We start from the raw sequence: 15,561 nt of genomic DNA on the forward strand, positions 1-15,561 counted from the left end.
GGAGTGAGGGCTGCCTCCATTAGGAGCTGCTTAAGGCGAAAGTCCTGCTCCTTTTTCGTTTGCAGCTTGAATGATGTGCAGATCCGACACTTGTCTGCAAGGTGGGATTCCCCCAAGTACTTGAGGCAAGAGTCGTGGGGGTCTCCCGTGGGCATCGGCCGGCGGCAGACCGAGCATGGTTTGAAACCCGGTGAGCCAGGCATGGGCCTGGGCACCGGGAGAGGGAAAGGGCTAATCCCCGACCCTCTGAACTATATACACTAACTACGTTTACAAAAATCTATTAACTAGAACTACAGAAAATAAACTATATACACAGTAAGTATTAGAACAAGCGAAAAGCTAGGGAGGTGGAGATCAGCTAAGCTGCGCTCCACTGTTCCAATGACCGACACGGGCGGTAAGAAGGAACTGAGGAGCGGACAGGTCGGCAGGGGTATATATTCGGTGCCATAGTGGCGCCAGGCCAAGGGGCTCCCAGCCGACCCACTGAGTGTTGCTAGGGTAAAAATCTTCCAATGGACGCGCACCCGGCGCGCACACACCTACGTGGAACGGATATGAGCAAGCACTCGAAGAACTCCAGTTAGCCCTTCCTGAAGTAGGGTATCAAAATGATTAACAGAAATTAGTCTATGAAACTGTCATATGTGAATAATTCCTTACCTCAATGGACCATAGTAATTTTAAAAAAGCTTTGCAAGAGAAATAGTTATTGGAGATACTTAAATACTAAAGTATCCAAATATAGTGAATTGGGGAGGAAAAACTAAAATAGTACAGATGGAACAGTTCATGAAATTAAACCTTAATTAGTTTTGAAATATTTAGTTAAAATAGATTTACACTGTTTTCATTACATAAGTTAATTTCCTTTTCTCTGAGGGATACAGCAAGAAGTTTGACATTAGACAAATCAAGATAAGTGATGAGTGCATAATATAAATACCAGCTACCCTCCCTCTTTGCCAGAGATCAAAGACCATCTAGATTAGACATACTATGATATCTTGGAGGGTAAAAACTAAATAAAATACATGCATATACCACCTTCATGTAGCAACTAGCAGATGCATAATTTTGTAGATTCAACAGAAGGAATATCTTTTTAAAGAAAACAATTCTTGGGCAAGTTTTTTTATTTTGAGTAACCTAAAATTATTAAAATTCTTGCTGTGAAGTATTACTACCAGTAGTGGTGGCTGAAATAAACATGCATATAAATTCCCAGCTAATGAAATCCCTGAAGTGTACATATACTCTGTAACAAAAGTGTAAATTAGCTGAAAATAGCTACAGTAAATAGTTTACCAAAGGGTAAAACAAATGATATCTTTGTGGCTTCAAGATCTCAGAACATCTTTATGATGAATGTGGAACAGCTGGATTATGTATATATAATCTCAAAGGTAACAATTGTGCTTCCATTGCAGATTCAGCTGCTGTGAAAATAAACCCAAGGGAAAAAGCCAAAGTGTATAAAGATTTTTTTTTCTAGTATAGGTCCAAACATGTACAATAGTTTGAAGAAGGCCTGCAGTTATTTGTATCTCACATAGCTTTATTGCTCCAATCTTTTTAGAAAGCAGGTGTGAAAATGGAACTGTCATGAACTTTTTTTAAGAATTGAATCTGTACCCAGTATTTACCAATGGAAATGACTTTGCAGACTTCTTTAGTACTACCTTTTGCAACTGTAGCAAAAATATTCCTTTGGCAGATATTTACAAATTATTCAGGCTCCTAATGCTACGAGGTACAACAGTACCGAGTAATGAGTTTTCAGACCTGACGTGATATAATGTTCATTTTCTGATGGGAAAGTTATTTTGAAACAGACCAATTACAGACTCAGCAAAATATATTGTTAATTCTTTATTAGTGTAATATTTTTTCAGCTTTTCTGTTGGACAGAGCATAATGCAAACTCCAAATAAAAATTTAGAGTCCTTTGCCATTCAGTAAAAATGACCATCACATTCTGATTCATGTTCTTGTTAGCCAAAAGGAGGGGAGAGGAATATCATTAGAACAATTAGGCACACAGCTGACATTTACTGTACAATGATATGCACAAGTCATTTATTACAGCTATATTCATTAGATGTGCTCTTTAGATTTTCCCTTGTACTATACGAGCCATGCTCAGTTGAGCAAAGATCACTGATAACAAGAGAGATTACAAGGAGTGTCAAAACAAGACTTTTAAAACAAGTCCTTAGATAAATGGATGCAACCACAACAGACTAAGTTGTTGGGTTAAGGAGACAACTTAACCTAGACCTCGGAACATTAAAAATGCATTTATTTTACAATTATTCAAATACACATGCATTAAATGAAAATATTGCACAAAATTAAAATTTAGATTGTGGAATTTTTTTTTTTACTTAAAAAATTTGGTACACATTCCGGTAGCATTAAAGTTAACTGTTTTGTTCTAGCAAACACCAGTAACAGAAGCTTAAGATGAATTAACTGAAATGTTCAACTGTTCATTTTCTCTTAAAAATAATTAAGGCTAAAATAAGTGCATTTGTTGGACAATGGCACAATTATTTTCAGCGGCTAGTAGCAGCACGCAAATGCTAGGAGATAGACCTACCAGTTAAGTGCTGTATTTTAACATTCAATTTTGGGGCATTTACAGGGTAATATATCATATAGACTGGCAGGGTTGATTATTTTAAATGGTCAACATGTAAACCATTTAAACAACACACAAACATTGATAATTATTTCTTTGATGGTTCCGGCCTTCAGTTAAGAACCACATTCTGAAATAAAATAGTAGAAGACCAAAGCCGTGTGTGTGTGTGTGTGTGTGTGTGTGTGTGTGTATATATATATATATATATATATATATGTATATGCAGTAAGTGCATTAAGTGTAATGACTTTGTTAAGCCTGGTACATAATGTACAATTTGTGTTCCTGCAGATGTATGTACCAAGTAATTGTAAAATCTCCTACAATATGAGCATGACCATTGTTCTTCCAGAAGTCTAGCCTGGGAGCCTATAGAGAAGAGGCACCACAAATTTCACAGACTACCATATTATCTTTCTGATTTCAAAGTACTATATATAATTATTAAGTGATTTACAAATGTAACTCAAAAATAGAATTTGGTATGGTTATATAATTATTTTTTAGGTCTCTTTTCTAGTCTGTATTTACGTACATCACCTTCCAATAGCTGACGTATTGTGTGGACCACCAAACACAAAGCCTGATGATATCTTGTCCTTCAGATTTAAAGTATGCAGATACATACTGACATAGGGATAAGATTTAGACTGACATGTAAGCAATAGGAATTTCAATCATGGCCAAATCTATTACCTTATATAAAAATGTGAGGAAAAATGGTTAATTCCAACAGCACTTAATTACTATGTTTCTTTAGAACCTGGTGAAATATACATAGATGGGGCAATGGGGAAGGAATCTTCCACGTGTGCTGTCTTTGCCTTCCTGGAAATCATAAGAGAAGGGACTTAATTTACAGTATGTAGATCTGCAAAAAAGAAAAACAAGTGCACTTGAGCACATGTATACCATAGGACAAATGTCGGTGATACCCACTACAAGAGAAATATGATGAAAAAAATATCTGATTGGATTCTAAGAGCAAAAAGAAAATCAGTACGGAAACTTGATCTGTTTTGATTCCAGATCCAACCCTTGAGGGCCTGTTTGGATCCTCCCCTCTGAATGCTCCCATAAAAGTCCCCTTCTCCATCCCTCAGACAATGGAATCATCTTTTGTTCTCATCTGGGCGTGAGCTGCTACCTGAGAACCTTGGTTCAGTGATCCATTAAATATCCTATTTAAAACATTAGTATTTAGAAAATATTTTTTAACATTTTAAAAAATGGAAAATAGACAATGGAGTGTGTATGGCTCCCATCCTTTGCCCTAGATGGTGGAGCTCAAGATAGAAGGGGAGTCCAAATGGGAGGATGCAAACTCTGCCATATACTAAGGCCAAATAAGTGTAATTAATCTTTATTCTTGACCAGACATTAATTTTTATGGAAGTAAATGGATAGATTTGGGGCCTTTGTGTAGAATAGGTTTATTTATTAAAATTGTACATTACGCAAAAAATAAAAAAGATTGCTATTTAAAAAAATATTGTAGTTGTGTTTCCTTTTTCTATTTTCATATATACATTGTGATGCATTCAGGAATTTCCAAATGTTTGCACACGACTGTTTAATGAAGTCTCTAGAGGAATCTTGTGTAAGTCAGGCACCAAGAAATTCTAGCAACTTTTCATGTGAGGGGTATATAGCTATCCTAGGGCTATTTTAAATGAAGTACAGTGGGCTTTTAAAAACAATTCTTAGTTTTATCGGGAAAAGTAGTGTGTAACTTGCTTTTTTCACTGCACATTTCTACTCTTTTAGTGTGGTGTCTATCTTGCTTGGAGCATGTATCCCATCCTTCTGTCACTGCCACCCTACTTGAGATATGCTTCAAAGATTATACCAATTGCACAATTTCAATATTGTATGCACCTTTTCCATTTAAATCGCATGCAAACTGTACGCAATGTGCCATAAGAACAGAAAAGGGCCCTTCAAGTTACAAATTCATCAGAATAAAGGGTCCATTATTTTCTACGGCACCTCTGCCTTGCACCACTGAATAACAAAACCAACCAAGGTACAATGTTAGTTTATTTTTTCAAAATAAATGAAGGTGAAGTTAATTGAGGTGTAAAAGCCATGTTAGCTCAACCTCCACTTAGTGAATGTACTTTTTGGGACATACTGTAACGGTTTTTTTCCAGAACCAGCTGTTCCAAAGACTTCTGTTTCTGTTAGCTGAGCCTTTACATGAATGCTGACCAAGACCCACAATGCCTCAACAATCATAATGCAAAACAAACCCCACTTGATTCTCACACATTGCACAATCTCCCAGTGGTAAACTAGCCAAATCCCTCATTGTCACTGTAGTTGTGCTTTGCTTAGCCCTCAGCAAATACAGCCTGGCACATTTCATTGCTTGCAATCACCGATTCAGTCAGGAATGGAAGAAACTGATACTCCTTACATAACTGGCCAATATTCTTCTCAATGTTGCATGAAGATGCACCAAATCATTTGAGACACAAATCCCTTTGCGGTAGTGGTTGCAATATAAGTGAGGATGAAAAGATCCACAGGTCTTTTGGATGTATTAATAATCTAATATGTGACACTAAAAGACCGGTGCAGAAACAACAGCATGTGAGTTTTAAGCCCCAGAGAATATGCCTTTGCCACTAGTCCTGGACGAAACACCAGCTTAATAGTTTGGAGTGTCACCTTTTCTGTAAGGAAGGCGCTTGAGTAGATTGTAGTCTCTGCTTGTATCTCTGCATCTGCTCTGACCGTGAATGCAGTTTGCTGAAGAGCTCATGGAATTTATATTGTGGAAATAAGGTTTCCAGGAAGCCCTCCAGAAAGACATATACCATTCTCTTATTTAATTGAGTGTGCTGAAACATTTCAAAGACCCGAAGAATGCCTTTCCGTGTTGTCTCAGCACCTATGATGTGCTTCAGTTCATCTACACAAATGACAAGAGTTATAAAGTAGTTTTATACATATTTTAAGTACATATAGGAAACTAATAGGAAAGGTAGAACTCCTTGTAAATCAATCATTGCAATATTGAGACAGAATCTTATAGAAAAGGTTTTAAAAGGAATGCAGCTTGGAGGCGAGAAAAATTAGAACTAGAATAAAACAGCACCATAAAGAAAAAAGTTGTTTCATTACAGTAGTACAGATCTCTAAATATAACATGCAATTTTATTTACTGGTCATACTTATGGAAAACAATGCTGTTATACATTTTACTGTCCCTTGGTATCTACATGCAGTACGCAAGTCTAAGACTTAAAAATTAAATCTTTAGTTTAAATTAATACTGAACTAATACTAAGAGAAATCTCAAGCTGTCAGACTAAACCAAAAATATTCAATCTTATGATAATCAGTTAAAGATATGGGTTTAAATCAGAGGTGGGCAAACTATGGCCCGTGGGCCACATCCTGCCCAGCCCCTGAGCTCCCAGCCAGGGAGGCTAGTCCCTGGCCCCTCCCCTGTTGTCCCCCCAGCCCCGCCGCCTCATTTCGCCACACCGCCAGTGCTCTGGCCCAGTGCTCCTGCTGGGCAGAGCAGCAGCATGGCTGGCTCTGGCATGGTAAGGGGGTGAGAAGTTCCAGGGGGGCAGTCAGGGGACAGGGAGCAGGGGGCGGTTGGATGGGGTGGAGGTTCAGGAGGGGTGGGTGGGTCAGGGGATGGGGAATGCGTGTGGGAGTTGGATAGGCGTGGGAGTCTCAGGGGGTCTGTCAGGGCAGGGGTGTGGATAGGGGTTGGGGCAGTCAGGGAGCACAGGGGGTTGGCTAGGGCGGTGGGGTCCATGGGTGGTGGTTATGGGTGGGGGTCCCAGAGGGAACGGTTAGGGGACAAGGGGCTGTGGGGGGTTGGATGACTCGGGGATTCTGAGGGGGAAGTCAGGGGGCAGGATGTGGGAGGGGGCCAAGCCGTTTGAGGAGGCACAGACTTCCCTACCCGGCCTTCCATACAGTTTTGAAACCCTGATGTATCCCTTGGGCCAAAAAGTTTGCCCACCTTTGGTTTAAATAGACATTTAATTACTCCATGGATATTAATTTCAGTACTTTAGCTTCTTTCACTTTTATATAAAGATTGGGACTCCCCTACTTCAACTTTAGTAACAATATAAAATCCAATAATGTACAATACTAGTAAAAATATTAAAATATTCAAAGCTCACTCACCTGGCATTATCTCCAGTAGTTTAGTTTTCCCTGCCACTCTTGTTCGCATTCTAATATCTTTTTGTCTGCGTGGAACAGTTTCTGCTAAAATGCCATTGGGCCAAAAGGCATCTCTGTAACAAATACAAAAACAAGCCTATCAAAACAAGTTCTTTAAAAAAATTTATCCAATTTTTAAACTCTGTGAGCTATCTCATAGCATAATGTGAACAAACTGAAGGCATGCAGAGATTACGTTGACATGCAAAAATCTTTAATACTCAAAATGCTTTTGTTAATCATTTGAGGTGTATTTCAGAACTGGTAGAAGAAGAAAATGAGAATTTCTTGCTTGTCAATTCTTTTTTTTTAAAAGGAACATAACTCAGCAATGTTACTAACAGTTGCATACTACTTTCTACGTACTCCAGTATGGGAGTGTGTTGCTTGAGCCTCTTGGGGAAATTTACACACCCACACCTTTTCTGCCAAAAACATCCAAACATACCTGAATTTATTAGCCATACATAACTTGTCTACAAATCACTTTCTATCAATAAGTCTCTCTCTCTCTTTTAATAACAACTTAGGCTCAAATTTTTTGGTAGTAAGATTCAAGATGACAACTTGCTTTGGAATGTTTGATCTGTGTGACAACAGTGCTGCTGGCATTTTTGACTTTTAAACAGGGTCCAAACATTGGTTTTTTTTTTTTTTTTTTCCTTCCCCAACACAATTAAAGGACATATAGACTCTGAGTATTCTTAATTGGACAATTCAAGGAGAGAAATGAGGAACATTTAGACAACCTCTGTTATCCTATCAATGAAAACTGCCTTAAAATTTTGTCTATTAGTAACTTTTTAGTTTCAAACATGTACATTATCAAAGGAAACGTATGGACTGAAAGTTCCAGTCTCTGCAATTGTCTGTCTGGCAAGCCAATCCGCCTTTACTCTATCTAGTCTATTTGCAATTGCTCTGTTGGATAAATGACAAACACTGAAGTTACTTATTTGGAACTACTGTTTTGGAAAGGTATTCAGCAGAACCTCACACTTGGGCCCACGCCATATATTAATGACTAGAGTCAGAACAATGTAAAACCCACATTTTGAACTCTTACATTGCTGGCAAAGCAGTTTCAATTTGATACATAACTCCACTCATCCACATAAAACATAGATCATAGTGTGGAGATCTATTCTACCTTTGGAGAAACTATGAAATTTACTCAGTAATTTCAGTGAAAGATGAAACCTCTGCAACATCCTCACATATAGTCTCGTCCATATCTATACAGACTGGAAGAGTGTCCAGAAGACTAATGTCACAGACCCTTTGTTATGGGGTCTGTTAGTACTATCCTTTGCATCTTTAGTTATTTCTCTCTTCAGATGAAAATACATGTCAGATATCCATCTGCTTGGCTAAACAGGCAATCTTGTGAGCCATGTTTCTCAAGAGCATATCCTACTTATCTTATGACTATTTTAGTGCTTTCTTGAGGCTTCTACAAGGACAGCATTCTAAAAGTGATGTAGTTACAAATAGTTCCCTTTAGCTCAGACTTTTTTAAAAAACTGATGATTACTCGATGGGGTGAAAGTTCCAAAAGAAAGTTCAAGTGTTATGAATGTATAGAGCAGGGGTAGGCAACCTATGGCACGCGTGCCAAAGGCGGCACGCAAGCTGATTTTCAGTGGCACTCACACTGCCCGGGTCCTGGCCACCAATCCATGGGACTCTGCATTTTATTTTAATTTTAAATGAAGCTTCTTAAACATTTAAAAAACCTTATTTACTCTATATACAACAATAGTTTAGTTATATATTATAGACTTATAGAAAGAGACTTTCTAAAAATGTTAAGATGTATTACTGCCACGCGAAACCTTAAATTAGAGTGAATAAATGAAGACTTGGCACACCACTTCTGAAAGGTTGCCGACCCCTGGTATAGACTAATATTAGTAATAACCTTTGGCAAGTTTTTAACTACAGTAATTGTTGCTGCTCCTGCTATAACATATTATACACTTGCATGAACAAAAACAAGCCACTTCACCCATCATTGGAATGAAACTTAACTACTGTTTAAAAGTATACAACAATTTTGCAACAGTTTAGAACAGGTACTGAATAACTTATCCCTTTCCAAAAAAGAAAAATTTAAAAAGAGACTAGCCACTGAATATTCTGTTAAAGTAAGGAATAATTTATATATCATAAAGCAGGACATAAACTACCTATCTGAATCTTGTATAGAGGCAAAATTTCTGGTGTGAAGTGGACTTACTGCCTCTGACGGCTTAAACTGATTCCACTGCTAAGGCAGAAAGACAATCATTAAATATCATTTGGCCTATACAGGTATCAATTTATATACTTTTTCAATAAAAAAAGATATATATGTATAAAAACACACCTGAAGCGTTTCACTGCATCTGCTACTTGCTCAGGAGACGTCATCGAGTCAACATGATCAACTATTTTTCTAAAATCAAAGTGAGACGAATCAGTGATCTCTCTCATTTTACTTTTCAAAGGGCATCAGGAAGCAGAGTTCTTAAAGTAAAGAGTGCTTTAAAGTAGTTAAAATTTCAAACAATATTCAAGAAAAACAAAAAAGTGCATCATCTCTCCTCTTCATCATTCCACAGATAATTATATCAAGTTATCACACCAGAAAGCCTAGTGTTCATTCTCAGTAAGGTTTACATTCATCCCCTTTCCTTCCTCGTTTTGAGTACTTCCAAAGTTAAATATATTTACCCCAACAGAAGTAGGAAAGAAAAAGGATGAAGAAAGGTGAGGAACAGAGGAAACCTGCAACCCAGATTGCCATTAGGTAGTTTACCTTCTTTCCCATCCTACAAACAGAACATTAGATTGTTACATTATATTGATGCAGAAAGGAGAGCAATTAAAGAATTTTCAATTTTCAGCCACTTGATATTATACCTTTGTTTGCTAGACTGAAGAGATCATTATCAAATTTCTGTTTCCCATACAGGTATGTATGGACTGCAATCAAGACACCTCTTAGCCTTCTTTTGATAAATTAAATAGATTGAGCTCCTTGAGTCTATCTATTTTAAGGCATGTTTTCTAATCCTTAAATCATTGCCGTGGCTTTTCTCTGAATCCTCTCAAATGTATCAACATCCTTCTTGAATTGTGGACACCACAATGGGACACACTATTCCAGCAGTGCCAAATACAGCGGGTAAAACCTCTCTACTCCTACTCGAAATTCCTCTGTTTAGGTATCCAAGCATAACATTCGTTCAATTGGCCACAGCATCTAACTGGGAGCTCATGTTCAGCAGACTATCCACTATAACCCCAAAATCTTCTTCAGAGCTACTGCTTCCCAGGACAGAGTCCCCATTATGCAAGCATGGCCTACATTCTTTGTTCCTAGATGTTTACATTTGCACACATTGTTTGCTTGTGCCCAGTTTACAAAATATCCAGATTGCTCTGTATCAGCGACCCATTATCTTCATTATTGCCACTTCCCCCAATTTGTGTGTCATCTGCAAACAACCAGTGATGATTTTCCATTTTCTTCCATATCATTGATAAAAAATGTTAAATAGCATATGGCCAAGAACCACATCTGTTCAACGATCATTCACATTTACAATTACACTTTGAGACCTTTCAATTAGCCAGCTTTAAACTACTGGTTTTAATTTGTGTTATATTAATTTGTATTGTTCTAGTTTAATCAAAATGTTGTGAAGTACCAAGTCAAATCTTTACAGAAGTCTATTACATCAGCCAAACTAGTAATCTCACCAAAAAATGATATAGAATCATAGACTTTAAGGTCAGAAGGGACCATTATGATCATCTAGTCTGACCTCCTGCACAACGCAGGCCACAGAATCTCAACCCCTAGTTAGACAAGTTATATTTTCCATAAACCCAAATTGATTTGCATTAATTATATTACCCTCCTTTAATTTTTTATTTATCAAATCCCATATCAGGTGCTTCATTATCTGGTCTGGGATAGATGTCAGACTGACAGGCCTATAAATACCTAGATTATCCCGTTTACCCTTTTAAAAATAATGCCGCATTAGCTTTTTCAGTCTTCTGGATCTTCCTCATTGTTCCAAGACTTACTAAAAATCAGCGTTAACCATCCAGAAAGCTCTTCAGCAAGCTCTTTAAATACTCTTGGATGCAAGTTCCCTGCACCTCCTTATTTATTAAAAAGTGTCTAATCTAGTAGCTGCTGTTTAACATCCTCCTAAGATACCAATGGAATTGAAAGCGTGTTATCATACCGTATGACTTCATCTGGCTTGTTTACAGAACAAAAATATGTATGGAACAATTCTGACTCTTCTCCATTAGTAATAATTCTCCCATTTCCATCTAGTAATTGACTCATGCCATTATCAGGATTTTCTTGTTCCTAATATACTTAAACTCCTTATCATCCTTAACTCTGGTAGCCATAGATATCTCCTTGTGTCCTTTTGCTTACTTTACCAATTTTCTACAATTCCTAGTTTCTGATTTATTTTCATTACTATCAACTTCCCCTTTCTTCCATTTGTTATATATTATTTTTAATGTTTTATAGCTGCCTTCCATTCCCTTCTAAACCTGGTTCGTTTTAACCAATACAGTCTTCTTTTTTGATTGTAGGACTGTGGCTTTTAAAGTGTCCTTAAACAATTCCCAATCATCAATTAAATTTTTCTGATTAAATTCTTTCTCCCAAATTGATTTGGCTTAATTGTTTTCAGCTGTGCGAAATTGGCCCCTTTAAAGCAGCGGTTCTCAACCAGGGATCCGGGGCCCCCTGGAGGGCTGTGAGCAGGGTTTGGGGGGTGCCAAGAAGGCCCAGTATTAGACTCGCTAGGGCCCAGGGCAGAAAGCCGAAGCCCTGCTGCATAAGGCTGAAGACGAAGCCTGAACAGTATAGCTTCACAGGAGCCATTGTGGCATAGGGCCCAGGCAATTGCCCAGTTTGCTACCCCCTAATGCCTGCCCTGGCTTTTATATGCAGAAAAATGGTTGTTGCGACACAGTTGGGCAGTGAAGTTTTTTGTTGCATGTTGGGGGCAGCTTCCCACCCACCTCCCCCCACATATTATAGGCAGGACACGGAAACAAATAATACCAGTTTTAATAGAATGCCACTCCTCCTTCCCTTTTGCTCACTCAATCCTTTTTAATTATATTATAGTGATTGATTTTAACATTCCAGTCATGTGAATCATCTTACCAGCTTTCAATAATACCAACTACATTTAATTTATGCTCACAAATGAGCAATTTCTGTTCCTCTTTTTTGCTATCCAGGCTCCTAGCACTGGTGCCCAAGCAATTAAAATTTTTCTTTTCTTCATGTTCTTTGATTCCTTAATTAATTTTGTTCTCAGCATCTCAATTTTGTAATGAGTGTTCAAATCTCCCCCTTTCTTCTTCTTCACCACACTTATGAGTCCACTGAAGTCATCTTATCTGCAAGATATCCTGTGACACAGTGTCAATAATGCTGATATGAACCATCAGTAATGGATCCTTGCTGGTCGACTTCAAAAGCCTATCCTATCATAACTCCAGGAATGTGGCAAACCATCCTATAGTCCACCTCTGCCTTGCAGAATGTGCTTCCAATTCTTCTGAGTACTGAATCACCAACAAGGATAATTTGTTTTGCGTAGATGGTTGGTGATCTCTGTGGGCAAGCTTAATTTTCTTAACAGATTTTCATCCATGTCCCCCCATCACTCTCCATTTCCTTGGATCAGCTAGATTTTGAGAGATACATTGCAGAGTTTCTACACTGAGCTGGCCACAATGGAATCGGAGAGAGGCAAAATTGGAGAGGAGGTTTGGCAGTTTATAACCACCAGAGGCAAGAGGTCAAGGTGGCATGCTATAAAGCTGGAGACAGATGAGATGGCAGGCTGTGGCCACCAGAGAGAAGGTAATAAGGAGGAATTCCACACAGCTAGAAGGTTCCAACTGATTCTAGCTGTGTGAAATTCCTCCTGATCCTCTTCTCTCTGGTGGCCACTACTTGCCATCCAAATCTGTCTGCAGTTGCGTAGAATGCCACCTTGACCCCTTGCTTCTTGTGGTTATGAACTGCCCAACCTTGTAACTGGGAGCTAACTCATCAGTTTCTCCGATTCTCAGTAGCATTTCTATTTCACCTTCCGATCCAAGAATCTTTTCTTCCATTATAGCCACCAACTTCATACAGAGAAAGTACCTCCTGGCTTCAGGCAGGCAAGAAAATATGGCGCATCTGTTGCAGGTCACCACCACTGTTCCATTGCTGGCCATTGTGGAATCATACATAGAGCTGTAACTGGAAGGAAAGCCTCACACGGTCCCTCTCCAAAATTCCTCAAACTCTCCTGTTATCTGCCTTTGTTTGCAGCTCTCAAGTTTGCCTAGCAAGTGATTTTTTATATTAAATCTCCCTGTTTAGCTCAGCTCCGCCCCGTAACACCAGGGTTTGATTAACCACTCAGACTTCAAACAAGCAAGGCTGATCAAAGGTCCAAGGGTCAAAGCACACAGCCCGTACCAAGGCATCAACACACCTGTCTCAGCTGCTTAATCGGGGTCCCCACCCAGCTACACAGACCATATGCAGAGAACAAACACATCACTCACCAAGTCCTGCTACCTCCAAGCACATAAAAATGTTTGGAGGTAGCTATAGTCTCCTCCTTTCTAGGCTGAGGAGGGTAAGTGAAGTTATACCTTATACAAGATAAATAATTTACAATTTGCTTCTGGGTGGGTGGATTCATGGAATTATGTAACAATGTTCTATTAGTGGGGTGGGGGAAATGGGAGATTAGAATAGTGCTACTTCCCCCCAATCTTTGAAACCATTTGCCAGACAGAATACAGATTAAACAGAATTGCATTTGTCTCTAAAGTGATTATGCTTTTTAAAAGAAGTATATAACAGTTCATGTACATTTTAATGTAATTATAAATCAAAAGTCTTGATGGTCTTAAATAAACTGCTTAAAATGCTGAAATAGAAAAACTAATACAGTAAGTTCCCATATCATTATTTATTAGAGCTGACAGGGAAAGTTTTGCCATCCCACAAAAATTGGACATATCAAAACATTTTCCCATCCCAAATCAGATGAAAAGTCAAAATCTCATATTTTCATGATTGGAAAATCAAAAAACATTTTCAGTTTGGGCCAAAACATTCTGTTTCTATAATTTCTAAATACTTTGTTTTGACTTCAACCATTTACTTGTTTTCCTATATTAAACTTTTTAATGAACAGTCATTTAATATGGGAAAACTGGATTTTTTTTATTTTGAAAGCACCAAAACGAAATGTTAATTATGATCTATTTTTCCAAAAAAATGGTGAGTCCCGAAGTTTATCAAAACTACCCCTTTCCCATGAAAAGTTTGAGCTTTAACAAATTGGCATTTTCCAACAAAAAACATCTTGTTGACACCAGTTCTAGTACATACAGAATAACTATGTACAATACATCCAGTCTGGTAGATTGTAGGGCTTCAGTTTTATGACCATTTGATTGACTCGGGTGTTTAATAGTGAAAGAAGTAATGATCTTATAAACAGTTGCACACTATAAAAAGTAAAGTTTACAGAAAGCTTATACAATGTCAACATTAGTTGATAGCTGCATATGTTAATATAATGAATTCATACTTCTGTAAGAGCTTATATTTTCTTGGAAATTACAAATTTTTAGAGAAGTTTAAATAAGATGCATTCCATGTCTTATGCAACAGACACTAAAAATGATCTTTTAAAAAAATGTTTCCATCTCATTCCATCTTTAACGATCTGTTTATAAGCTCAGAAAGAAAAAACTGCATTCAAACACTGAGCTTACATTTGCAGATGCACAATGATTAGAACATTACAGTTAAGTAATAGAGGATAATTTTCTATACATGATTCACAAACTCTCATACAGCTATTGAGCATGAATTAAAAACCCTGGTACCTATTGATTGTGTCTCCATATGTTGCTCTAATAAGCTGTTGAAGTAGATTTTTTATATTTCTTCTTAACCACTGATTTCTCTCCTTTAAATCAAAGACTTCATCCATAAGAAGCAGCATTACTCTAAGAGGGATATTGTCATCCACCTAGACATGTAGAGTAAAAGGCAAAGTATAAACAGAAAGCCTGTATTCCAGCTCAGGCAATTAAGGTAGCATCTACCACAACTGTTAAAGTTAAGAGTCTTAATGCTTTCATACTAAGTCACATGCACTGTCTTTCTGAAAGAAGTCAATAATTAAGAGTTTTCTATGGTCTGAAATCTCTCGTTCCCAGGATGGAATAATTCATGGCTTTTAATTTTGAAATTAAACTAGGTTTAAGTATGGTCTTTTAAAAATATGTCCTAAAACAGAATCTACTGCATTACTGAGGCCAGGACAGTAGAGTTCAGAACCAGATACAGAAGGTGGCAGCAGTATTCCTTAGAGGGGTTTCTTATTCTTCTCTTCTTCAGACAGCAACAGTGCTTCCAAGAGTGAAGCCGATGGGAAACTCAAGGAATGGCTTTTGTCTGGATACCCTCTCTTTTGAATGCAGCAGTAGCAACAGTAGCTCTGAAAGGAAGGTGCCCAATTGCAGACCACCCTTCCATTGCTACAGAACCCAAACTTTTACTCTTTGAGTTCAACCTGAGCCTAATGCAGAAGTAAGCTGTCAGTGTTAGATGATTCCACAGGACCTGTGTTTTTAACGTAGCAGTGGTGGGGAGA

The 15,561-nt window shown here is 37.9% G+C and overlaps 1 protein-coding gene across 3 annotated transcripts in view; it reads right to left on the minus strand.

Moving 5' to 3' along the window:
• Positions 1-1,860: 1,860 nt before the first annotated feature.
• The window catches only part of SNX13 (sorting nexin 13), a 150,225-nt gene continuing 136,524 nt past the window's right edge, over positions 1,861-15,561 (minus strand). For all 3 annotated transcript variants that reach the window (XM_050938590.1, XM_050938589.1, XM_050938588.1), the window contains 4 exons: positions 14,789-14,934; positions 9,216-9,284; positions 6,809-6,921; positions 1,861-5,567 (listed from right to left, as the gene is read on the minus strand). In XM_050938590.1, the coding sequence (XP_050794547.1) occupies positions 5,320-5,567; positions 6,809-6,921; positions 9,216-9,284; positions 14,789-14,934 (576 nt within the window). In that variant the 3' untranslated portion in view covers positions 1,861-5,319. The remainder of the gene's footprint in view (positions 5,568-6,808; positions 6,922-9,215; positions 9,285-14,788; positions 14,935-15,561) is intronic.

Source organism: Gopherus flavomarginatus, chromosome 2, assembly GCF_025201925.1.
Source record: "Gopherus flavomarginatus isolate rGopFla2 chromosome 2, rGopFla2.mat.asm, whole genome shotgun sequence".
Classification (NCBI taxonomy): domain Eukaryota; kingdom Metazoa; phylum Chordata; order Testudines; family Testudinidae; genus Gopherus; species Gopherus flavomarginatus.